At 37.8% G+C, this 24,900-nt stretch overlaps 1 protein-coding gene across 3 annotated transcripts in view; it reads left to right on the top strand.

The window, feature by feature from the left end:
* Positions 1-1,778: 1,778 nt before the first annotated feature.
* The window catches only part of IRAG2 (inositol 1,4,5-triphosphate receptor associated 2), a 102,169-nt gene continuing 79,047 nt past the window's right edge, over positions 1,779-24,900 (top strand). The window contains exons 1-10 of one of the 3 annotated variants that reach the window (XM_088837268.1): positions 1,779-2,343; positions 4,057-4,170; positions 10,426-10,609; positions 12,434-12,513; positions 12,607-12,685; positions 12,813-12,815; positions 15,229-15,387; positions 18,130-18,247; positions 19,430-19,480; positions 22,919-23,017. In XM_088837268.1, coding sequence (XP_088693394.1) covers positions 1,779-2,343; positions 4,057-4,170; positions 10,426-10,609; positions 12,434-12,513; positions 12,607-12,685; positions 12,813-12,815; positions 15,229-15,387; positions 18,130-18,247; positions 19,430-19,480; positions 22,919-23,017 — 1,452 coding nt within the window. Of the gene's footprint in view, positions 2,344-4,056; positions 4,171-10,425; positions 10,610-12,433; positions 12,514-12,606; positions 12,686-12,812; positions 12,816-15,228; positions 15,388-18,129; positions 18,248-19,429; positions 19,481-22,918; positions 23,018-24,900 lie in introns of those variants that run through there. The other 2 variants (XM_055396561.2, XM_088837269.1) reach the window with 2 other exon arrangements.

Genomic DNA, 24,900 nt, shown 5'->3' with positions numbered 1-24,900 from the left:
GGCAATCCATTTCACATGTGGTAATATACATGTTTCAATACTATTCTCTTAAATCATCCCATCCTCACCTTCTCCCACAGAGTCCAAAAGTCTGTTCTTTACATCTGTTTCTCTTTTGCTGTCTCACATATAGGGTCATCATTACCATCTTTCTAAATTCTATATATATGCATTAATATACTGTATTGGTATTTTTCTTTCTGACTTACTTCACTCTATATAATAGGCTCCAGTTTCATCCACCTCATTAGAAAATAGAAGTTTTTGTTAAGGTTCTAGAAATAATACCTTGAACTCTTTATAACTATTCAACTATTTATAGCTATTCAAGTTATTGTAACTCTTTGCATAGATTAAATATACCAGTTTAGGCACAATTTTGGATTTATTTCCAAGTTCTTTAGTTGCTGTCTTATAAGAAGTTGAGATCATGCTTTTTAAAGGTCATATATGCTACCATTAAACAAAATTCTGCTGAAGTCAGATATCTTTGGCACAGATCTTAGAGATGTGACCATCAGCAAGTTACTTGACCTTTTTGAGCCTTAATTTTATAATCTGTGTAAAGGGGATATTTCTATACATCTGACGGGGCTTGTGTGAAGTTTGGATATTATATATGCAAGATGCTTAATAAAAGAGATATTTATTAAGTTCTCAATAGATAAGAATAAGAGTAGGTACTCAAATGGAAGCTTTCATATCATCACCATCATCATATTTAATGTATAAATGAAGAGCAATGTTGTCTACCCTCTCAAGCAAGACTGCATGGGTTCAAATGTAGACTCCAGCACTTACCCAAGATGACTTGGGTGTATCCCTTAATCTCTTTGTGCCTGAAAAAGGAGATAATAAGCAATACTTGCCTCATAGAGTTGTTTTAAGATGCAATGAGTTGATACATACAAAGAACTTAGTAATATGCCTGGCTCATGGGAAATACTATTTATTAGCTATTATTTCTAGAAATTTGAGCCCCAAAGTTAAACATGTAGAAATCTGTTTAAAGCAATTGTTCAAATAACAAAGACCTACTGTATACCACAGGGAACTATATTCAACATAGTATAATAACCTATAATGGAAAATAATCTGATAAAGAACCTACGATATGTTTTAAGTTGGCCAAAAAGTTCATTTGAATTTTTCTATAAGATGTTATAGAGAAACCTGAATGAATTATTTATTTATTTGTTTGTTTTTGGTTGTGTGGGTCTTTGTTTCTGCATGTGGGCTTTTCTCTAGCTGTTGCGAGCAGGGGCTACTCTGGTTGCAGTGCTTGGGCTTCTCATTGGGGTGGCTGCTTCTGTTGTGGAGCACAGGCTCTAGGGTGTGTGGGCTTCTGTGGTGGGCTCAGTAATTGTGGGCTCCAGAGCACAGGCTCCGTAGTTGTGGTGCATGGGCTTAGTTGCTCTGTGACATGCGGAATCTTTCTGGGCCAGGGATTGAACCTGTGTCTCCTGCAGGTGGATTCTTTATCACTGAGTCACCAGGGAAGCTGCCAAACAAACCTTCTGGCCAACCGAATGTATGTATAACTGAACCACTTTGCTGTACACTTGAAACTGACAAAACATTGTAAAACAACTATACTCTGTTTTTTAAAACAATTGTTTTAAAGATAGTGGTTTAAAACATCTTGATCCCCCCAAAGTTGGTTTGGGAATAAATAGCCTGTTACTCCATTATTGTTAGGACAGGGCTAACTGAAAAACATGTCTACTTTTTGCCTGTACTTTAGACACTTCCTCTGTCTCACTGGAGGAAAGTCAGCAATGGCCTCTGCAAAGAAGGTAGCTGAGAAGCGGCATAACCCTGTGGAAAGCATCTGTAGAAAACTGCGAGCCATCCAAAAGAGAGAAGACATTACTGATCCCCTCCGACAGATTATCAAGTACCAGTCTAGCAGTTTGGACAGCCCACAGATTAACCCCAAGAAGGATTTTGAAGAGGTACTGAAGAAAGTGATGGCTGCTCACATCCCTCTGCCCGACACGCTCTTCTCGAGTCCTGAGAAAGATGGCGCCTTCACTTCACAGTCTCAGATAGAGTCTCCAAGAACCCCATCCATTTCTAATCTCAGCTGTCCTGAGAATGCAACATACTCGCTTATCCTCACAAGTTCTGAAAATATCTCAAGGCCGAGTTCACAGAGCTCCCAGAATTATACATCTTTGATACCGCAGATCACGAAAAGGGAGCTCTTTGCTAACAAGGATTTGACTAACTATTGTAGTGGAAATGATTTTAGTACCTTACCACTTGATTTTGATTCCACCTCTTATCAGAGCTCTACTCCTCAGGATTCCGTGGTGAAAAAATTATCTCCGAATGAAGAGGGTAAATATTCATCTTTTAATGTTTGTTCTTCCAATAAAGCAAGGAGCATGTGACTATGACAGTGCCTGATCTAAAATGAAGTATGAAACTTGATGGAAGCGTCCATCTTTCCCTTAAAATTTTCTTTCTCTCAACAAAAATCTTATATCTGAAACATCAGTATTTTCTATGCTTTCAAATATAAACGTTATAGAAATTTTAGATTATATTTTCAATCATAATCATTGGTATTTTTCTACTGACCTGAAAACAAACTTTTTCCTGGGCAAATTAGAATGTTATGATAGGAATACATAGATATATGGGAATTAAAATTCATACACTTCCAACGTGCCTTGCTGAAAATTAACATTTTAACATTTTTCCCTCTTTGTGTGTGAGAGAAACATGTAAGAAAGTGTAGTGCCAATACGGTAGACTAGGGAACAATGTAAATTCTGCAGGCCAAGTTCAATGAAACTTTGGAATTCTATTTAGGGAATTGCTTACAGAATCCCATGTATGGTAGGCCCTAACAAACAATGTAAAATGATACATTTTCTGTATGCTGCTGCTGCTAAGTCACTTTAGTCGTTTCCAACTCTGTGCAACCCCATAGATGGCAGCCCAACAGGCTCCCCCATCCCTGGGATTCTCCAGGCAAGAACACTGGAGTGGGTTGCCATTTCCTTCTCCAATGTGTGAAAGTGAAAAGTGAAAGTGAAGTCACTCAGTCATGTCTGACTCGTAGCGACCCCATGCACTGCAGCCTACCAGGCTACTCCATCCATGAGATTTTCTAGGCAAGAGTACTGGAGTCATTTTCTGCATAGCTAGTGTTTACTTTCCCTCTGTTTTCCTTAAAATACTCCTATTAGTGTTAACATTATTTGCTTTTTCACAGAGTGCTTTTTTTTTTTAACAGATAAAGATAGCTTTATTTCCCCCAATTGCATTATATTAACTAAAGACTATCCATTCTGGTACATGAATTTATTCAAATATATATTCTTCATAGGACTAAACTGTTTTAATCCATTGAGCACCTCATTATATTATACCACTTCCTTCACAGTGCCAGAAGTTGTAAGCAATATAACTAAAGTAATATCCAGAAGTAACAACTTTTTTACTACAAATATTTGCATACATTTCCTTGTATAAATGTTCGGTTCTCATCAAAAATGCTAAATCAATTTTATCTATTTCACTGTTCCAGTCATGTAATGTCAATCATTATCAACCTGTCATAAACTTGCACAGTAGCAATATCTTAGAGATGAAGGTACCAGTACTGGCAAGAATAGGGATAACACACTGTAGCCCATTCAGCTTTCTCTATCGACTCTGCCAATGAAAAGTACCTAAACGCATAACAGAAGTGAATCTCAATTTCACCTTCTTTCTCACCTCACAGAGTGCTTTTGCTATCACAGGACAATAAAGCTCTGTTCCCTCTTCATCTTCTCTCCTTTTATTCTACCTTTGTAAAACTTGAAAAATGAATAATCAAAGATGCTTCAAGACCACTTTTTTCTTGATCTATTCATGTTAAATAACCAGTATTGTGGGCTGCTCTTTATTTTAATATTTGAAACATACCATATATGTAAAAGTATATGATAGTCACTCAGTCAAATCTGACTCTTTGTTAAAATTAAAAAAAAAAAAATCAGCAACTAAGCATGTTAGCACATAAAAGCATTTGGATTTGCAAACTTTTTCTTCTGATAGGGTGGAAACAAGGAACTGATGATGGCAAAGAAGATATAACCTATAGCAACAACAGGACCTATGTAGAAGAGTTGCTTAGGAGTATTTTTCATATATGTGACTCCGAACGCAGAGGTTAGTTGAAAGTTTTCTGCTCAGATTTTCACTGATACTCATCCACTCACTGTACTTTCTGTTGTGAGAGAAAAGGAAATGGTTTATGTGTGGTGCTTTGTGTATCTGTGTCTGTACATGTGGCAGGTGCAATCTAATTTGGGAGGGGCTGTTTAGATGTTGGTTAATTTCTTTCTACCTGTTTTATATATTTTGCCAGAGTCTTGAATGATTTTACTGAGCTTATCATTGATTTTACCAGCTGCAGTCATTGACTGGAACTATTTACATCTCATAGGTGTTGCCTCACAAGAAATATGTACTTCATATACATAAAACCGCTGTACAAATTTAGCTCCAATTTTTAAGTCAATTTTAGATTTTCACTTCTGTTTTTCTTAGAGACATGCTTTTTAAAAAAATTTCTGCAAGTAATGTTTAGCATGTCAATGGTTCATGATCACTGTAACAAAATTAATACTATGGAGGAAAGAAAGGAAACAAGAACTCATCAGTTATCCTGTTCCCCTGAGTAACCGCTGTTAATGATTCATTGTATAACCTGCCCCCACAAATTCCTCGGTCAATATGGTTTCCTTTCATTTGGATTAAAACTTTTTTTATTATAGAAACTTTCAAACATACAAAAGTGGAGAGGGTATTATGACCCTGACTGAAGTGACTTAGCAGTAGCAGCAGTAGCATATATGTCATAAATAATGATGTCTCATTTTTCCTCCACTTTCCTCTGCTCCACTCTGGATTATTCCTGTTGTTGTCCAGTTGCTAAGTTGTGTTCAATTCTTTGTGACCCCATGGACTGTAGCCCGCCAGGCTCTTCTGTCCTCCACTATCTCCCACTAAGTCTGGATTAGTTTGAGGCAAGTCCAAGACATCATATTACTTCCTCTGTAAATATTTCAGTACTTTCAAAAGATAAAGACTGATTTTAGATACAGCTATACAATGTCTTTTAAAAATTTTTTATTTTTAAGTTATATTATTGGGGTATAATTGTTTACAAAGTTGTGTTCATTTCCGCTGTACAGGGAAGTGAATCAGCTATATGTATACATATATACCCTCCATGTGGGGTCTCCCTCCCACCCCCACAACCCACCTCTCTAGGTCACTGCTGAGCACCGAGCTGAGCTCTCACATGATGCGAAACTTCCCAGTAGCTGTCTATTTTACACACGTACAATGTCATTTTTATGACTAAAAATGTAACGTAATTTTTAAATATCAAATACTTTACCAACATTCAAGTTTTCTCATTTGTACAAGAAATTTATGTTTTCTTAAACAGTTTATTTGTTTAAATCAGTATCCAAGAAAGGGTTGTTCATTGTTATTGGTTATCTGGCTTATCCCTCTGTTCCTTTTTCATTCTTTTTGTATTTTAAGTTATTTGTTAATGAAACTGGCTCTTTTATCTCATCATTTTCTCCAATCTGAATTTTAGTGATTGTGGGGCCATAGAAACACAACCTGTTTTTTTGTCCCCTACATTTAGAGGCTTGATCAGGTAAATGTTTTATATCTTTTTTTTGGCAAGACTCTGTATAGATCGTGTTTTTTTTTTTTTTTGCTACATCAAGTGGCAGGCATGTGGGATCTTAGTTCCTTGACCAGGGATCAAACCCTCACCCCCTGCATTAGAACCATGGAGTTTTAACCACTGGACCACCAGAGGAGTCACAGTATATGTAATTTTATCAAAAGACAAAACTATTTGAGAGTGAAGGCCTAGATTTAGTCTTTCATTAGATGTTGTGAAGGTTAGTAGTTTATCATTCCTTCTTACTTTATCAACTGGAATATCTATAAAGAGAAACTCTATGCTGCTTATCAGTTTTATAAGGCTGTGGCTGAGTCTTGTTTCCCAAAGGAAAGGCCAGATAAAAGTTTGACAGTGTTTCTAATTGAAAATAAACTCCAGATACTGATGTACCCTGAAGTACATCAGTGTGTATTTCCTACAAAGAAGAACATTTGCTTGCATAGCTGCAGAACAATTATCCAAATTAGGATATATAACATTGATATGATACTGTTTTCTAATTTAAATGTCTGTATTCAAATTTTATCTATTTCCCCAATAATATTCTTTTAGCTTTTTTGTTTCCTGGTCCAGAATCAAATTCAGAATCACACACTGTGTTTAGTTTTCACATCTCTTCAGTCTCCTTTTATCTGGAGTAATTCCTCAGATTCCTTGCCTTTTATGACTTTGAAATTTTTGAAGACTATATGCCAGCTACTTTGTAGAATGTCTGATATTTCTTGTTTATTCAGGCCGTACATTTTCACAGGCACACTACAGAAGTGATGTTATGCTCTTCTCAGTACAATATACCAGGATTTTTAACTTTGATCCCTTGATTAGTGTGGTGTCTGCCAAATCTCTGTCTTGTAAAGTTACTATTTTCCTTTGTAATGTCTGTACAAAATGAATCAGTTGATCTAAGAAAGCAATGGAAAATTTTAAGCCAAAGTGACGACTATAATCCAGGAACAGCCTCTCAGAAAACTCGGACAACCATTCTGCCTGTTAAAAGTCAGAGCACATTTTTGAGACAGAAGGCTGTACATTAAATGGTGTACATATTATTAACAGTTTACACAATCCAGATCTAAGCATAAGGTGAGTGGTGAGTCATGGGTCATTCTAGCTCCTTATAAGAAGGAAGGTTATCTTTCTAGGGGTTGTCTTTTTGATGCTAGGATAATGTTGCTCTTTGTGGTTGAGCAGGTATTTCTGCCGATGGGGATGTTTGGTTGATGCAAAACGCAGATACACAATGCATAGTAGAGGGGAGAGTGGAGGACAGAGAGCAGAGAAAATGTTTAGTGTAAGTTTTCCTTGACTCGCCTTAACAGTTTCATCTGTGGCTCAAGTGGGGAATGATCTGCTTTAGGTGGCAGAATTCGTTTCTTGCTCTTAGAGGATTGAAGACTTCAGAGTCTGGCTGCTGTCAACTGGACAGTTTCTTGCTAGTTGTACCTCTGAATATAGGAAACCCCTAACATGGCAGATTTGCTTCTTCAAAGCTGGCAAGGGAGTGACTCCAGATAGATAAAAGTTTGAAAGTGTTAGTAACTAAGTCATGTCCAACTCTTTAGAGACCCCATGGACTATAACCCGCCATGCTCCTCTGTCCATGGGATTCTCCAGGCAGGAATACTGGAGTGGGTTGCCAGTTGCTTCTCCAGGGGATCTTCCCAACCCAGGGATTGAACCCAGGTCTCCTGCATTGGTAGGCAGATTCCTTACTGCTGAGTGACCAGGGAAGCCCTAGCAAGATAGGCACTGTGATCTCATGTAAATTAATCACACAACCATATACATGTATATCCTGTCCCCTTTGCCATAGTCTACTGGTTAGAAGCAAGTCCCAGGTCATGCCCACACTTGAGGGGAGGAGACTACACAAAGGTGTAAACATTAGGAAGCAAGGATCATAAAAGGGAAGCCTGGAGTCTGTCTACCTCACTGCCACAGTATGGTTGCAAAAAATGGTTTAATACTTTTTTTTGGTCATTATTTTCTCCTTAAGGTATATTTAATATATTCCCTAAGTATATATAGGAATGTTTCCATACTTGCTTTATAATCTTCTTTTTCTTACTTAATAATTTTGAGTACTGTCTATGTCAATAATATATATTTTCTCTATATATTGTACTTTAGGGGGTGTGATTCATGGGGTCACAAAGAGCCGGACACAACTGAGCGACTGAACTGAACTGAATGTAATATATTTAAACAATATGTCTTAATTGGGTACTTTTTCTCTATTATGAAAAGCACAAAAATAACCATAATAAACCATAATGAACATTCTTATAGGAAAACACTTACCTGCACTCTTAATTATATCACTAGGATGAATGGGACTTATTTATTCCTGATAAGCCTCTCTGCATGGACAGGATTTAAGGAATTGTTTCCCAGAAGAAAATAAGGAAACTCCATTAAAGGGGGATGGGAGATGTATTAGAAACAGAACCAACAGGATGTGTGTGTGTGTGTAAAATATATAAAGAGATGTATTATAAGGAATTGGGGCTTCCCTGATAGCTCAGTGGTAAAGATCCACCTGCAATGCAGGAGACACAGGAGATGCAGGTTCAATCATTGGGAAGATCCCCTAGAGAAGGAAATGGCAAACCCACTCCAGTATTCTTTCCTGGAAAGTTCCATGGACAGAGGAGCATGGTGAGCTACAGTTCATGGAGTCGCAGAGTCAGACACGACTGAGCATGCAGGCACACACGCACAGTTATAAGGAACTGGCTCATGTGATTATGGAGGCAGGCATGTTCGAAGATCTGCAGCATGAGTGAACAAGCTGAAGATGGAGACCCAGAGAGCTTATGATGGTTTCCTTCCAGCCAGTGCCCAAAGGCCTGAGAACCAGGAGACAACCTGTCCAAAGGTCAACAGGCTTTAAACTGAAGAACAGCTGATGTTTTTGTTGGAGTCCAAAGTTAGGAAAAAAGATAAGTCTTGGTTCCAAGGCAGTCATGTGGGAAGAATTCTCTCTCACTCGGGGAAGGGTCTGCCTTTTTGTTCTCTTCAGGCCCACTCGCGTTAGGGGGCAGCAGCCTGTGTTAGTGTACCAATTTAAATCTTCAGTCAGTTCAGTTCAGTCACTTAGTTGTGTCCGACTCTGCAAAACACCCTCACAGAAACAACCAGAATCATGTTTGACCAAATAACTGGGCACTCCATGGCCCAGTTAAGTTGACACGTTAAAGAAACACCTCAGGAGATCTTTCTGGTTTTGAGGTAAGGTCAGATTTTAGAGCTTTAGTGGAGGAAACTGAGATATAGGGTATTCTTTTTCACTTTCAAACTCTCCAATTATGCAAACAGGAATAAAAATTATCTTTCTAAATAACTATTAAAATTTTATTTCCATTTCTTCCTGTCACAGCCTAATGACATTTTCCATGAAATTAATGCATTCTTTAAAGTCATTCAATTTCCTTTACAGCTCTCTTTTCCAAATTATGTACTAAGCTTACTCTTTTATTTAAAAAATATTTTTAAAAAAAAATATTAGTGTCTCTACTTACCTCCTGGGGTAAGAATCTTCACCCTATCAAACTTCTACTTCCTTTTCCTTCCCTTTTTAAGCTGCTAGGCCAAGGCAGGCCTTAGTTAAGAGTAGAAAAGTTGTCTTATGCTTGAGGAAGGCTGGTGTGTTAATTACTAAGACAGTCAGTATGACTTTTATTTCTGAACATGACAGTAGGACTGATTATAAGTAAGAATGACTTTTCCACCCCTCCCTCTCCACCCCAAAGAGTCAAACTACTTACTTGAGGCTGAAAATTTCGTCTAGGGCCAAGGAAACCCTTCCTTCACTGAATGCTTTTTTAAAATATGTATTTATTTTAAAATATTTATTTACTTGGCTGTGTCAGGTCTTGGCTGCAACATGCAGGATCTTCCCTGTGGCTTGTGGGCTTCTCCAGTTGCAGTGTGAGGACTCAGTAGTTGCTGTAGCTTGAGGGCTTAGTTGCCCCACAGCATGTGGGATCTTAATCCTCTGACCAGGAACTGAACCCAATTCCCCTGCATTGGAAGGTGGATTCTTAACCATTGGATCACAACGGAAGTCCCCACTAAATGTTTTTTATGGAAAGAATGGGAGAGAAAAATAAAGTGGCATTTTGACTGCTTCCCACAAGTGATTATTGATTACATTTGTGTGTGTGTGTGTACGCTCAGTTGCTTAGTCATGCTGACTCTTTGCGACCCCATGGACGTAGCCCATCAGGCTCTCTGTCCATGGGATTTCCCAGGCAAGAATACTAGAGAGGGTTGCCATTTCCTCCTCCAGGGGATCTTCCCAACCAAGGGATCGAATCCTTGTCTCTTGTGTCTTGCATTGGCAGGCGGATTCTTTACTGCACCATCTGAGAAGCCTACTGATTACATAAATCTTTCCTAGTTGAATCTCACAACTCTGTGTAGTAGGCATCATCTCACAGATGAGGACACTGAGGCTCAAAGAGCCTAGTACTTTCCCCAGAGCCACACAGCTGACACAGTCCAGAGCCAAGATTCGACCCTAGTCGGTTAGCCTTCAACCTAAGGCCAGTGCTCTTTCTACCTTATGACATCAACTCAGCACGATTGCGAGGGTTATCAGGCACATTTTCAGGACCCAAGGGACTTGAACGAGTTAAGCACCTTACTAAAAAAAAAAATAATAATCTTTTGCCACCTTTAAAAACTAACTTGACTTTCTTCTTCCTAAGGTTTAGTCAGAGTCACCAAAATAATAGATTATCTGAGACAGACAACTAGTCAAGGTTCTGAGGATGATGGTCTTGAAGAGCTATGGATCATGCTTGATCCTGGAAAGAGAGATGAATATGTGAACCTGGAAACCTTCCAGGCCACTGTGAAGGAATGGATGATGGCTCACTGCAGAAACAAATGGTAATCATAGTCCCCGCAGGATGCGTTTTCAGGTTCTGATTTGACAACTGATTACAATGAATGTTAATCACTGTTTTTTGCACTGATAGGAAATACTATCTGATAGTATCTTATTATTAATTGAAGAAATGAAAATCAAGAGAACATATTTTGTGCATCAGTATAACAAAGGTTTAGAGGAATGACTATCCCATGTTGTCAGGGTGGGTGGAGAAATAGGCCTTCACCTTCTTTATAATAGTGCGAGTTGGCACAGCTTTTCAAGGGCAGTTTAGGAATGTGTGGCTTCCCAGGTGGCTCAGTGGTAAAGAATCTACTGACAGTGCAGGAGACACAATTTGATCCCTAGGTCGGGAAGATATCCTGGAGGAAGAAAATGGCAACCCACTCCAGTATTCTTACCTGAAAAATTTCATGGACAAGAGGAGGCTGGGGGGCTGCAGCCCATGGGGTTACAGAGAGATAGACATGACTGAGCGACTGAGCATAGCACGAGTGTCAGAGCCTTAGAAATATGCAATGTGTTCAAATTATGTAACTTCAGGAAAGACAACCAATTGTATACTCTAATGTTTATGCAGAATGTTGTTTATGATTATGATAAAGGTAAGCAAACCAAATATTTAATAGTAGGTGGTTGGACAAATAAATGATAATACTTCCGTACTCTAGAATCCTAGTCACTCAAAATTATAATTAAATATTTGACAGTAATATTCATGTGTATTTATTTTAAATAATTGGCCATAGATCTGTATATATAGTACACTCGCATATTTGTTGAGAAGTAAAAATATGCACAGGAAAAAGTGGGAAGAGATATATTCCAAAATGATTATCTTTGCATGAAGACCTTACCTTCTTTGTCTACTTTTCTTATGAATTTTCTACTTTTCCTAAAATATTTAGGCCTGATTGTATAATACAGATATCAATAATCCATGGGTAAAGTGGAGTGAGGGCAAAAGAGAAAATTTATTTTTATGACAAATATAAAGGAAAAGAAAAAAACATGGGAGATATAAATATAAAATATAAGAACAGAAACTCAGAAATGGTGATGGGTGTCGATCTATTAACAAGAATAGTGAGAGTAGCGACTGAGCTATACTGCTCAGTCATCTTCTGACAAACATCTCATGATGAAACACAATAGGATGTAAGTACTAGTCTAGAGGCTTTTGTAGCTGCTCCGAAGAGATTATCTAAGGGTTTGGCAATTGCTAAGATTAGGCAGCAAAACTGAAATCATAATACAAAGAAAAGAAATGGTTGAAGTGTTAGTATGTTTATTTGGCGGTGTCCTGGGCAGAGGTCTGTGAATAGGGTTTTCCAAATTTTAGGAGTGATATGCTCCAAACTACAATTAGTTCAAGTTCAACTTGGTTTTTTATGAGAAAGAGAAAAGAGCACCTTCAGTGTGCCCAAAATTATTAGCCGTTCATGCCTTTTCCTTCCTAATTCTCTAAGGCCCAACGTCTTGCTACCTCTACAAGTGTCTACTTAGTCCTCCAAATCATGTAAACTTCCTAATCCATTGAGACTCCCATTGCCTAATTATAGCTATGTACATCATCACCTACTTACTTATGCATTCATATTCTTTTCTTCATGTTAGATTAAAGTTTATAGGAGGTAGAGACAATATGTTTCTTTTCTATGACTGAACAGTGTTAGGCTCCAAATTGTGGCCAAATGGATAGATGGTTTTAAAATTCAGAAAGACCAACATCAATAAGAAAATATAGAACACATCTGAAAAACTGGCTAAGCTTTGGTTTTGACAAGGAATCCTAGCTTACTGGTTTTGTTTTTTGGTCACAGGGAAGGAGAGAATAGTGGATCAAGCAGCAGAATGGTTGATTCTGCTTTTGAACAGGACAGCATAAAATCACGCGAAGCAAGTATGTATGTGTTTCTTTGGGATTGTTCTGCCAATTTATTTTGGTTTGGAGAAATGGATTTTTTAAAATAAAACTGTCTTGTGTGTGTTTCAGTTAAGATGACTACAGATATAACAGATTCTTCATCATGGAACTTCAAGGGGTTGGGTGGAGACTTGCCTAAAGGAGTCTTGTAAGCATTCTTACTTGTAATGTTTTCTCAAGTGCCTCAACTTTTCTTATTTCATGATCTATGTATTTTATTTTATTTCTGGGCTTCCCTGCTGTCTCCAACAGTAAAGAAAGTGCCTGCGATGCAGGAGGTCAGTTCAGTTCATTTCAGTCACTCAGTCGTGACTTTTTGTGACCCCATGGACTGCAGCATGCCAGGTTTCCTGTCCATCACCAACTCCCAGAGCTTGCCCAAACTCATGTCTATTGAGTTGGTGATACCATCCAATCATCTCATCCTCTGTTGTCCCCTTCTCCTCCTGCCTTCAGTCTTTCCCAGAAGTAGGGTCTTTTCCAATGAGTCAGTTCTTTGCATCAGATGGCCAAAGTATTGGAGCTTCAGCATCAGTTCTTCTAATGAATATTCAGGGCTGATTTCCTTTAGGATGAACTGGTTTGATCTCCTTGCAGTCCAAGGGACTCTCAAGAGTCTTCTCCAACACCACAGTTCAAAAGCATGAATTCTTCGGCACTCAGCCTTCTTTATGGTTCAACTCTCACATGACTACTGGAAAAGCCATAGCTTTGACTAGACAGACCTTTGTTGGCAAAGTAACATTGGCAAAGCAATGCAGGAGACCCGGGTTCAATCCCTGGGTCTGGAGGATCTCCTGGAGAAGGGAATGGCAACCCACTCCAGTATTCTTGCCTGTAGAATTCGATGGACAGAGGAGCCTGGTGGGCTATAGTTATGAGATCACAAAGAGTCAGACATGACTGAGTGAGTAACACTTTCAACTTTTTCATGTATTTTATTTACAGCAAAGTCACTTAACTCTGCTTGTGTGCATGTGTGGTAGGGCTAACATAATTTATTTTTAATTCTTAGCTATTATATCCCAATTGCATTAGAAGTAGTTTCACTAGGAACACAAATTATGAAAGATTATGAAGTGTCACATAAATGAACATTTTCTCACTCATGAAAACTTTATCCTTCTTTGACTTTATGTGTTTTCCACACACAACAAGTTCCATCAGTAAGTAGAGTTGTGACATTGACCTTAAGCTCTTTGGGGGATTGCTTTTTTTTTTTTTAGTTGGAGTGTAATTGCTTTATAATGTTGTATTAGTTTCTATTGTACAATGAAATGAATCAGCTATATGTATACCTATATCCCTCTCTCTTGGATGTCCCTCACATCCCACCCATCTAGGTCATTTTAGAGCACCAAGCTGAGCTCCCTCTGCTTTATAGCAGGTTCCCACTAGCTAGCTATGTTACACATGGTAGTCTATATATGTCAATCCTTATTTCTTCTTCAATAGATACTTTTAGATATGAATGAGAAAAGCTGTTTTCTGCTACACATGAGTTTAGATATTAAGGAGAAGTGATTCTGTTCTTTATTTTTATTAAAATTTTTTTTTTTTTTGCTGAGCCAACATGTGGCTTATGGGATTTTAGTTCCCCGACCAGGGATTGAACCCAAGTTCAGTCTCCACTTTGGAAGCTCAGAATTGAAGCACTGGACCTGTCCTTCCTTATTTTTTCTTTGCCACTTCAGGTTTATCTGTGCAAAAAATGTGGACTAGGAACCATGTAGCCAACCTGTGCTAAACTCTAGGAAAAGATGGCAAAGAGGAGGCCTGGGACTCCTTGAAAAACACAGTTCAGACTCTCAAAGGGTTTAGGATCAAATGTCAGGGCAAGTGTGACAGTCACAAATATTAACAAACTGTCAAAAATACCAGGAAAAATGAGTACTAAATTGTGAGCTACAGGCTACAATGATAAAACTGTAGGAATTGTTTCCTAGTTAAAGGCCTGTTGAAACTGGCCAAGATTTCTGATTGAAAGAATCCAGTGTCAATTTATTTCAGGATTTTCCATAACCCAGGCACAAGTAGGAACTCTTCAGTGTAGATAGAGACAGAAGTTGGGAGCAAAGTGAAGAGGAAGAAATGAAAGCTGTAAAAGTCAATTTCACAAGTGGCAGATGCTAAATATCTGGCAATTTTGGAAAAATCTTTGGTGTTATTGTAATAAGTGCTTGAATAAATACTGTGTATGTGAACTATGTTTATGAGGATGAATGAAAATAAAGTAGAAGATCTTCTTTATTTATTTTTGGTTGTGCGGGATCTTCATCGCTGCATGAGGGTTTTTTCTAGTTGTGGCAGTTGGAGGCTATTCTTTGTTGTGGTCCACCGGCGTCTCACTGTGGTGGCTTCTTTTTTTCACACAACAAAGTCTCTAGGCAAGTGGGCTTCAATAGTTACAGCAGAAGAACTCAGTAAGTTGTGGCTCGCAGGGCCTAGACTGGGAGGGCTTTGGCAGTTGTGGCCTACAAGGCTTAGTTGCTCCGCAGCATGTAGAATCTTCCCAGACCAGGTATTGAACCTGTGTCCCCCTACAATGACAGACAGACTGTTAACTACTGGACCGACAGGGAAGTCCTCACAGGAATATTTAAGCCTGTTTAGGCTTAACCATAAGCCTTACTTTGACTGGAAGGGATTAGTGATGTTGAAGTTTATGCTCATTCATCCTTTTACCCGCAGAGAGGTGCCTGATTTGATTACCTATATAGCAGACCTGCATTTCAACAAGCAGAAATTGGAAGAGGAAAATAATAAATTGAAACTGGCATTTGAAAACTTGGAAGAAGCAAACAGAGAGTTATCAGAGGACTGTACTGAACTGCGCCTTCAGGTAAAAAGGTGAGCCATGGTGTGGGTACTGTGTGCTGGGAACTTTCAGTTCCTTTTCCTTTTTTTTTTTTTTTTAATAAATTTGTTTTTTATTGAGATACAAGTCACAAAGCAGAAGAGGCACCCTGTTGAGGTATACAATTAGTTTAGTGTTTTTTAGTATATTCACAAGGTTATTCACATGATCTAATTCCAGTTATTCACAGGTATATCCACATGATGTATTCACATAATAGCAAGTATATTCACGTGATCAGGACATTTTCATCACTCCAAAAAGAAATCCCATACTGATTAACAGCCACTCCCCATATCCTCCCCTCTCAGCCCCTGGCAACCACTAATCTACTTTGTATCTCTATGGATTTGTCTATTCTGAACATTTTCATATTCATGGAATCATACAGTATGTGACCTTTGTGTCTGGCTTCTTTCATTTAGCATCACATTTTCAAAGCTCACCCATGTTGAAACATATATTGCTACTTCATTCTTTTTTATGACTGAATAATATTCCATTGTATAATATACCTCAGTTTGGACATTTGGGTTAGCACCATTTTTTGGCACTTAAAAAAGCTGCTGTTACGAACATTTTTGTGCAAGTTTTTGTGGGGTCATATGTTTTCTGTTTTCTTGGTTATGTATCTAGGAGTGAAATTGCTATGCTTTTTAAGACCTATACTTTGGTCTTCCCTGATAGTTCAGTTGGTAAAGAATCCACCTGCAATGTAGGAGACCCCGTTTCAATTCCTGGGTCAGGAAGATCCGCTGGAGAAGTGATAGGCTATCCACTCCAGTATTCTTGGGCTTCCCTTGTGGCTCCGCTGGTAAAGAATCTGCCTGTAATGCAGGAGACCTGGGTTTGACCCCTGGGTTGGAAAGTTTCCCTGGAGAAGGGAAAAGGCTATCCACTCCAGTATTCTGGCCTGGAGAATGCCATGGACTGTATAGTCCATGGGGTCACAAAGAGTTGGACATGACTGAGTGACTTTCACTTACAACCTATACTTTAGGGCTACCCAGGTAGCACTGGTTGTAAAGAACTTACCTGCCAATGCAGGAGACATAAGAGACACAGGTTTAATCCCTGGGTCTGGAAGATCCCCTGGAGATGGAAATGGTCACCCACTCCAGTATTCTTGCCTGGAGAATCCCATGGACAGAGGAGCCTGGTGGGGTACAGCCCATAGGGTCACAAAGAGTCAGACATGACTGAAGCAACTTAGCATGCATGCATGCAACTTATACTTTGCATTTTGAGGAACTGCCAAACTTTTCCAAAGTTCCAAAGCAACTTTGGAAAACAGCTTTATTTTCCCACCAGTAAAGCAACTTTACTTTCCCATCAGCAACGTTTGTTATTTCTTTTCTAGCAATGATGTCCTCTATGTCCTTCAAGTCTCTGTGTAAGACCAATATGCATACAGGTTCAAGTGTAAATCTATCCCAACATTCAGTGATTCACTAGAACTCACTCTATGCAAAGTTCCGTGCTAAGTATTATGAGAGATTCATTGATGAGTCAGGTTTAAAATGTGCCCTCAGGATACCTGTTTGGCCACCTGATGGGAACAGGTGACTCACTGGAAAAGACCCTGATGCTGGGAAAGATTGAAGGCAGAAGGAGAAGAGGGCAACAGAGGATGAGATGGTTGGATGGCATCACCGATTCAATGGACATGAACTTGAGCAAATTCTGGGAGATGGTGAGGGACATGGAAGCCTGGCATGTTGCAGTCCCTGTGGTTGCGAAGAGTCAGGCGTGATTTGGAGACTGAACAACAACAGGGTACCTGGAGCCTAGAAGGATGATAAGAACATTCATTACATTAGCTTAAGCTAGAAAGGGATACTGGATCATGAGGACATAATAGATCAAGTGCAGACACTGGTAAAAGATAAAGTGGGACATGTTTGAGCATCAGAAAACAAGCAACCTGGTTCTCACAAAGTCTGTGCGTACAGGTGTCATAGGTGCTAAAATTCTGAACAGAAAAGTTCTCACTTAACTTGAAAAAACAGAAAAGCATTGTGACCATGAACTCCTACCCTCACAATTTTTGACCATACTCCAAATCAATCTATAAAATTAAATATATGTATATGTATTTATTTGGTTGCACCAAATCTTCATTGCAGAGTGTGGGATCTTTCGTTGAAGCATGTGGGATCTAGTTCCCTGATCAGGGATCAAACCTGGACCACCTGCATTGGGAGTGCAGAATTTTAGCCATTGGGACACCAGGGAAGTCCCCCAGTCTATAACATTAAAAAAAAACTGCTAACCTCAAGCTCTCTCCATTCCGTTGTTGGCTTATGTATTTGAAATATAATAACTCAAAGTTTCTTTAAAAAGAAAACAGGCTATGCTTTGAGTGAATGTGTGATGTTATTTAATAACTATTTGTGTAATTATATTAACTAATATTGTGTCTTAGTAGTAGAAGGAAAGAACTGTGTGATATAGCCAGTAATGGATTTCAAAGGGAGTATGCTGGTCTTTGGCTTCAAGAATATGTTTGTTTCCTTCTAACCTTTTATCTCCCAGTGTACTCTACCTGAATCCCTTCCCTTTCTAAGGACTGTGGAAGATCTTAAGTAAATTTTTTTTTTTACTATTGTTGGCATCTGGTTTGAATTTTCAGTGGTTTTCAACTTGGAACTTAAAAACAGTCCGTGGCTTTAGTTAGTATCTTTGACGGTTATATTTGAGGTTTTGCTTATTGCCTTCTCTCCCCACCCCCACAGTGCCCACCAGGCTATTATGAGAACAAACCTGTTAAAAGAAGAACTAGAGGAACTGAAAGTTAGTATGAATGCTTCAGAAGAGCAGAAGACCATGATTGTAGCCCAGAACAAACAATTAGTAAGTCATCCAAGTACTTTGAAATTGGTGGATAATTTATTTAGCTGAAATCCAAGATGGTTTATTTGGAGGCAAAGATCAGAAATCAGTAGGCTGATGAATGAATTGGTAACCCCTTAGAAAAGTAAAGGCAAGTAGGATAAAAAAAAATGTGTTTTCTTTTCAACCAGGGTTAAAATTCTTTACAAATGTTACATTTGCAATGGTTTGTGAAGATCTAGAATGCCTTCTGAAGTTAACAGGTGAATTTATAACTATCTGACACTGAAAATCAAATCTTCCAAAAAAAAATGTGTGTGTCAAACTTTCACCTTTTTCTCGGGTTTTTAAAAACATTCATTTTTTCAGCATGTTCAGATGACTAATTAGCTCTATTAATCAATCCTTAATACTAAATAAGCCCAGGCTTGTAATTATTGGAGCAAAACATTATTTAAACTAAGCTTCAACTACCAGAGAAGTAATTATTTTTATGAAGACTGTTAAACTATTATCTGGAGCTTCAGTAATAATCTTCAAAATCTCTCTAGCACTATTTGAGCATTGCTAACCATGGTCAGGCGTGGGGTGGGGTGGCGGTCAGCTGAAAGTCATTCAGACTGATTTATTTTTAGGTCTGTAAGGTATCAGGAAACTTGAATTTCAGGCCTGTGTCTTTCACTCATGACCTCCTACAACCAACACAGTTTAGCTTAGCTTTTGCCTCAACAATAAAATGTGGAGACTGGACTCATGAAGTATCAGGTGACTCTGCAAGTCTCTATGAATACATTACAGCAAGGACTCAGTCTGGGACCACTAAGGAGCTTCTATGTGAAAGTCATGTAGAGCAGTGACCAAGAGCCCACCTTTGGGAGTCAGGCTGAGAAGATGCAAGCCCTGTTTCTGAGGGCTGTGTAACTTTAGGCAAACCACATAACCCTTTTTTTTTGTTTGTTTCTCATCTTTCCTTCTCTGTCATGGTTAGACTGAGTCAAGAAGAAGACTTCTCATTGATCCCAAGAAACTGGAAGTCAAAGGCTTAACCCCATATTGAGAATATTTTCAGACTATGCTGATGTGCAATATGTCAATGCTATATTTAAGTTTGATGAAAAAATGTTGATAACTCTGAAAGTAAATATTTGGTATTTTCATAAGCTTCTCAAATACTTTTAAATTATGTTTCTCTTAATAAATCAGGAGACAGAAAACCGGGCCCTGATTCTTAAGATTCGGATTCTCCAAGAAGAGGTATGTTGAAATTGCTAAACAGACTATACAGATAAGTATGGAAATCATACAATCATGGGTCCTGACCCTGGGTTAAATATAAATCATGTGAATTTCAGGCTCCTGTGGGCAAAATACTAGGTTGCTTTGTCAAATGACAATTGAGGAAGAGTAGACAGGATTTTCCTGTTTGGACAGAAGTATATTACCTTTGTAATCCTCCATGAGGAAATAGGATTTAAGAAATTCAGACTTAAGATGAAATGAAATTAATCCATCTAAAAAGTATACAAATCAAGAAGGAAAGTGTAGACTTTAATAATTTCCCAATAACTAGATGGCAAAGGTCATTGACTCTAAGACCTAGATCTTAAATTCTTTGACAGTCTGATCTTGGAAAGGCCATTTATCTTTTGAGGGATTAATAATACCTATTCCCTACAGTTACTTTAAAGTTTAATATAATGCATTTGAAGCCATTTGGTTAACCATAATATACCTTATATATGTTAGGAAATATTAGTAAAATCTTTTAAAAAAGAAAACTTTTATGCAACTTATATTTTTAAGCAACAAAATTAAAACTTGAAAGAACAGGTAGAAAAGCTATTAGTAAGTTACTATTTTGAAGAAAAATTCTCTATAGGTACCTTTTGAATGTCAATCATTATGTACAGTTTTTTGGTTGTGCTCTATATGTTTATTAGAGTTATTTATTAAGCTGCAATGAATGATCTGAAGAGTTATCGAATTTATGGCCTACGTAGACATTCATAATATATTGGAATGTCCAATATTCTCATATTTAAGATGATTGACTACCATCAAAGAATTGTAGTATACCAATTTAGAATTGAGATGGAAGGAGACTTAGAACTCTTCTTCATGAGATGGCATTACAGTGATTGACTTGTGTTAGAAAAGGCATGTAGATGTCACTAAGTTTCCTTTAGGAGGTAAAAACATGATGCATTGTGAAGAGCACGATGACTTGGGTAATTACTCGATGGAGTGCTTAGTCACTCAGTCGTGTCCTACTCTTTGCAAACCTACGGACTATAACCTGCCTGGCTCCTCTGTCCATGGGATTTTTCAGGTGAGAATACTGGAGTAGGTTGTCATTTCCTCCTCCAGGGGATCTTCCTGACCCAGGGATCAAACCCACATCTGTGTCTTCTGCATTTGCTGGTGACTTCTTTACCCACTGAGCCATTGGGGAATCTAGTTATTCACTTACATTTATTTACTTGTTATACACACATTCACTGGGAGATAGACTCTATTCTAAGTGAATATGGCCTTAAGCAAAATAGCCTGTGTGAAACTAGCATGTTAGAATGGATTAGTGCCACTGAGAGAAGGACAGAAAACGGCGATTTTAACTAGGGTGGTTAGGGGACTTCCCTGGTGGTCCAGTGGTTAAGATTCCACCTTTCAATGCAGGGGATGTGGGTTTCATGCCTGGTCTTGGAACTAAAATTCCACCTGCCTTGTGGTCAAAATCACAAAAATAAAGGTTTACTTTATAAACCCTATTTTATTGGGTGGTTAGGAAAAGTAGAACTGTGAAGTTAATTTTTGATTAAAAACTATGAGGCTCATCTCAAAGAGCACCCATGGCAGAGGAAATAGGAAGTCCAAAGTCCTCAGACTGTAGCCTGCCCACCATTTTTAAGGGATAGCAAGATCAGTGTGCCTGGAGGACAGGGAACAAGTACCACAAGGTGCTACAGAGAGTTGTGGGGACCTGGATCCCCAGGATCTTATAAAGGCATTGTTTGGACTCTGGTTGTTTATGCTGAGTGAGATGGGAGCTGCTGAACAGTTTTGAGCAGAGGAGTAAGATCATATAATTTCAGTTTTACCAAGATTTCTCTGGCTCCTGGCTTTAGAATCAACTGTGAGGCAAGGGAAAAAGTGAGGAGACCGAATAGGAGGCTCTTGTATTAATAATAAAGCAGGCAAAAGTCAGTGAAGGCTTAGACTGAAGCAGGAACAAAAGAAGTGGATAAAGTATTCAGGTCAGCAAATGCTTTATAATATCCCCAAGTATTAATTATATATCCAAGTAATATGGAAAATTCGCTTCTAATAGTTTCTATTAGAGAGTTCCTTGGACTGCAAGGAGATCCAACCAGTCCATCCTAAAGGAGATCAGTCCTGAATATTGATTGGAAGGACTGATGCTGAAGCTGAAACTCTGATACTTTGGCCACCTGATGCGAAGAACTGACACGTTTGAAAAGACCCCCATGCTGGGAAAGATTGAAGACAGTAGGAGAAGGGGACAACAGAGGATGAGATGGTTGGATGGCATCACCAACTCAATGGACATGAGTTTGAGTAAGAGCTGGTGATGGACAGGGAGGCCTGGCGTGCTGCAGTCCATGGGGTCGCAAAGAGTTGGACATGATTGAGCGACTGAACTGAACTGAATAGTTTCTAATGTCTCAGTGAAATACAGAGCAAAGTCATTGGCTGAGAGTGAGGGTGTTGGAGGAGGTATTGGAAGTTCAAGGAAAGAGAAAGAATGAAATAGACCAGGAATTGGCAAACTTTTTGTAAAGGACATGATAGTAAATATTTTTAAGCTTGTCTGGCTAGGACTTTGTCACAACCACTCACTTCTGCCATTGCAAGGTGAAGGTGGCTAAGAACAATCTGAAAACAATGGGCTCAATTGTGTCTTAATAAAGCTTTATTTATAAAACCAAGTAGTCAGAGTTGATCTCTGAGAATGGAGAAGGGCAGTTGGTATAGTTTACAAATCCCTGCTTTCGGCAAATGGCCATTTGAATAATGATATAATCACCATAAAACCTTGAGATTAAAGCTTACAAATTTAATGTGTGACCTATTAGTTTATTTGTATTTCTCTTTAACAATCATTATCGGAAAACATGCTGGCAATGTGAAATTAAGAAAATACTAAGAAATAGGGGAGAGCCAAGGGGATTGAAGGGATGTGGAAGTAAAAGATTGTAATGATTGGCCATGGAAGAATTTAAGCTGAGTCAAGAGGTGACTGAGTTCACGGGGAGGTGGAAGGGTAATGAGAAAGTAGTGGGATCATTGGATTGCAGGCTCCAGTGGGGACTGAAGGTTTGTTGATGCACAAAGAAGTAATCTGGAAAGACAAGAAGTAATGGTTGAAGAGGGAGATGCTTTTGCAATTAAGGTAACAGAAGGGTCCCAGTTGCTGTAATGTCAAATCTGAAGGTATATCTAGGGAGTGAGTGGCCCAGGTGGAATGGAAAGTAAGAAGGGATTACTGAGAATATTCGTGGATGATCACATTAAAAAGATTGTGTTATTTTTGGACAAAGTGTAAAGTTCTGTCCCTTAGTTTAAAATGGATTACGATGTCGATGAAAATATCACTTTCTAAAAAAGACTTTGTGATGTCCTTTTATGTTTTTTTTGGTCTAAATCTAAGAATACTATCTTATTTTACATTAGAATGCTAAGAACATTATGGATATATATAAATTGGAAGAGAAGATTGAGGACTTGTCTAAAACTGAGAAAGAGCACCAAGTAAGCACTTCTCAAATACTGGTAAAATATTTTCTTGCATCAAATTAGTATTTCTTTATGAAGGTGTTTGTATCTCATTGACACAATGACCTTTCATTATAAATTTTGAAATTTGTACTCTAGATGTCTGAGTTATATAAAAGGCAGCTTCTGCTTTTTTAATGTAGCAGCTTTACTGATACATAACACATATGCCATTAAATTCACTCAGAGTATACAGGTCAGTGGTTTTAGTATTAAATATATTCAGAGTTGTGCAACCATCACCAAAATCAGTTTTAGAATACTTTTATCATCCAAAAAGAAATCCCTTTAGCAGTCATTTTCCATTCTTCCCCAACACTAGACAAACACTAATCAGCTTTCTATCTCCATAGATTTTGCTATTCTGGACATTTGATATAAATGGGGTCATATACATTATATTGTCTTTTGTGACTGACTTTCTTCACTGAGACTAGTGTATTAAGAGTTCATTCATGTCATAGCATATATCATTACTTCATTTCCTTGTATTGCTGAATAATAGTCCATTATAGGAATATAGCACATTTTGTTCATTCATCAATTGTTGGACATTTAAGCTGTTCCTACTTTTTTTTTCTTTTTACTATAATGAGTAATGGTGCTATGAATATTCATGTATAAATTTTTGTGTGGATGTATGTTTTAATTTCTCTTGAGTATGTATCTAAGAGTCGAATTACTGCATCATATGATAACTATGTTTAACCTTTTGAGGAACTGCCAGATTTTTTTCCAAAGTAGCTATACCATTTTACCTTTCCATTAGCTATGTATGAGGGTTCAAATTACTCCACATCCTTGCCACCATTTGCTATTATTTATATTTTTTATTATAGTGACAATTTCTAATTTAATAGTATCTAATTTTTCAAATTCTTACGTTAGGGAAAAGTTCCGCTATTGTACCTTCTTAATGCAAAAAATGAGAGATGGGGGAAAAAGTCCATCTTGATTTTTTAATTCAACTCTACTGAATAAAGAAATTATATCTCACAAAAATGATTTTTTAATCTATATTAATAAAAGTATCTATTTAGTGTATATTTTTGTTATATCTGCCATACTTTATTATCAGGGAACAGAAGGTAACTATTACTAAATTCAGGAATTTGTGTCATGCTTTTTGTTGTCTCTGATGGTATTTTTTGTTTTAGTATATGTTTGAAATGATGATGTACTTAAAATTCATATCTATATGTGGAATTCTCACTTTTGCTAGCAGACAGCCAATTCCATGTGTGTATGTACATATATTATAGCCATTATAATGTAGACATTAAACATTGATTTTATTCTGGGAATGACTGTTTTGGAAAATAAAACTGCCATAAACTAGAGGGAAAAGCCAGAGATGTGGATTCAAATCCTGTCTTCTCGACTTAAAAGCTTTATGGCAGTGGTGGTTTAATCACTAAGTCTTGTCCAACTCTTACAACCCCATGGACTGTAGCCTGCCAGGCACCTCTGTCCATGGGGATTCTCCAGGCAAGAATACTGAAGTAGGTTGCCATTTTCTTCTCCAGGGTAAAAGCTTTTAACCCCAAGCAATTAGATAACTACTTTAAATCTCAGTTTTTCCATCTATTAAATGGGTATCTCATCCATAAGCTTGTTGGAAACTCAAATGAAAGGATTATGTGAAAATATCTTGAGAACTACAAAGGAATATAAAACATGTATGATTATGATGACAATTCTACTTCTGACTATGCTCTTATTTTTCCAAGTTTTCCATTCAAACAATATACATTTTTCTCAATTACATCCTACTTAGAAGTCTATGCCAACAAGCTTGCTTTTGTTTTGAATAAACTGATAATATCCTTAATATTCACTTTGCTAAAAGATAGCTTGAACATTTTTAAACTTTTTTAAAA

The sequence above is a fragment of the Moschus berezovskii genome, chromosome 6 (genome assembly GCF_049115385.1).
Source record: "Moschus berezovskii isolate FMDL1 chromosome 6, NW_MosBer_1.0, whole genome shotgun sequence".
NCBI lineage: Eukaryota > Metazoa > Chordata > Mammalia > Artiodactyla > Moschidae > Moschus > Moschus berezovskii.
Note: the sequence above shows the minus strand (reverse complement) of the source record. Positions and strands in the feature narration are given on the sequence as shown.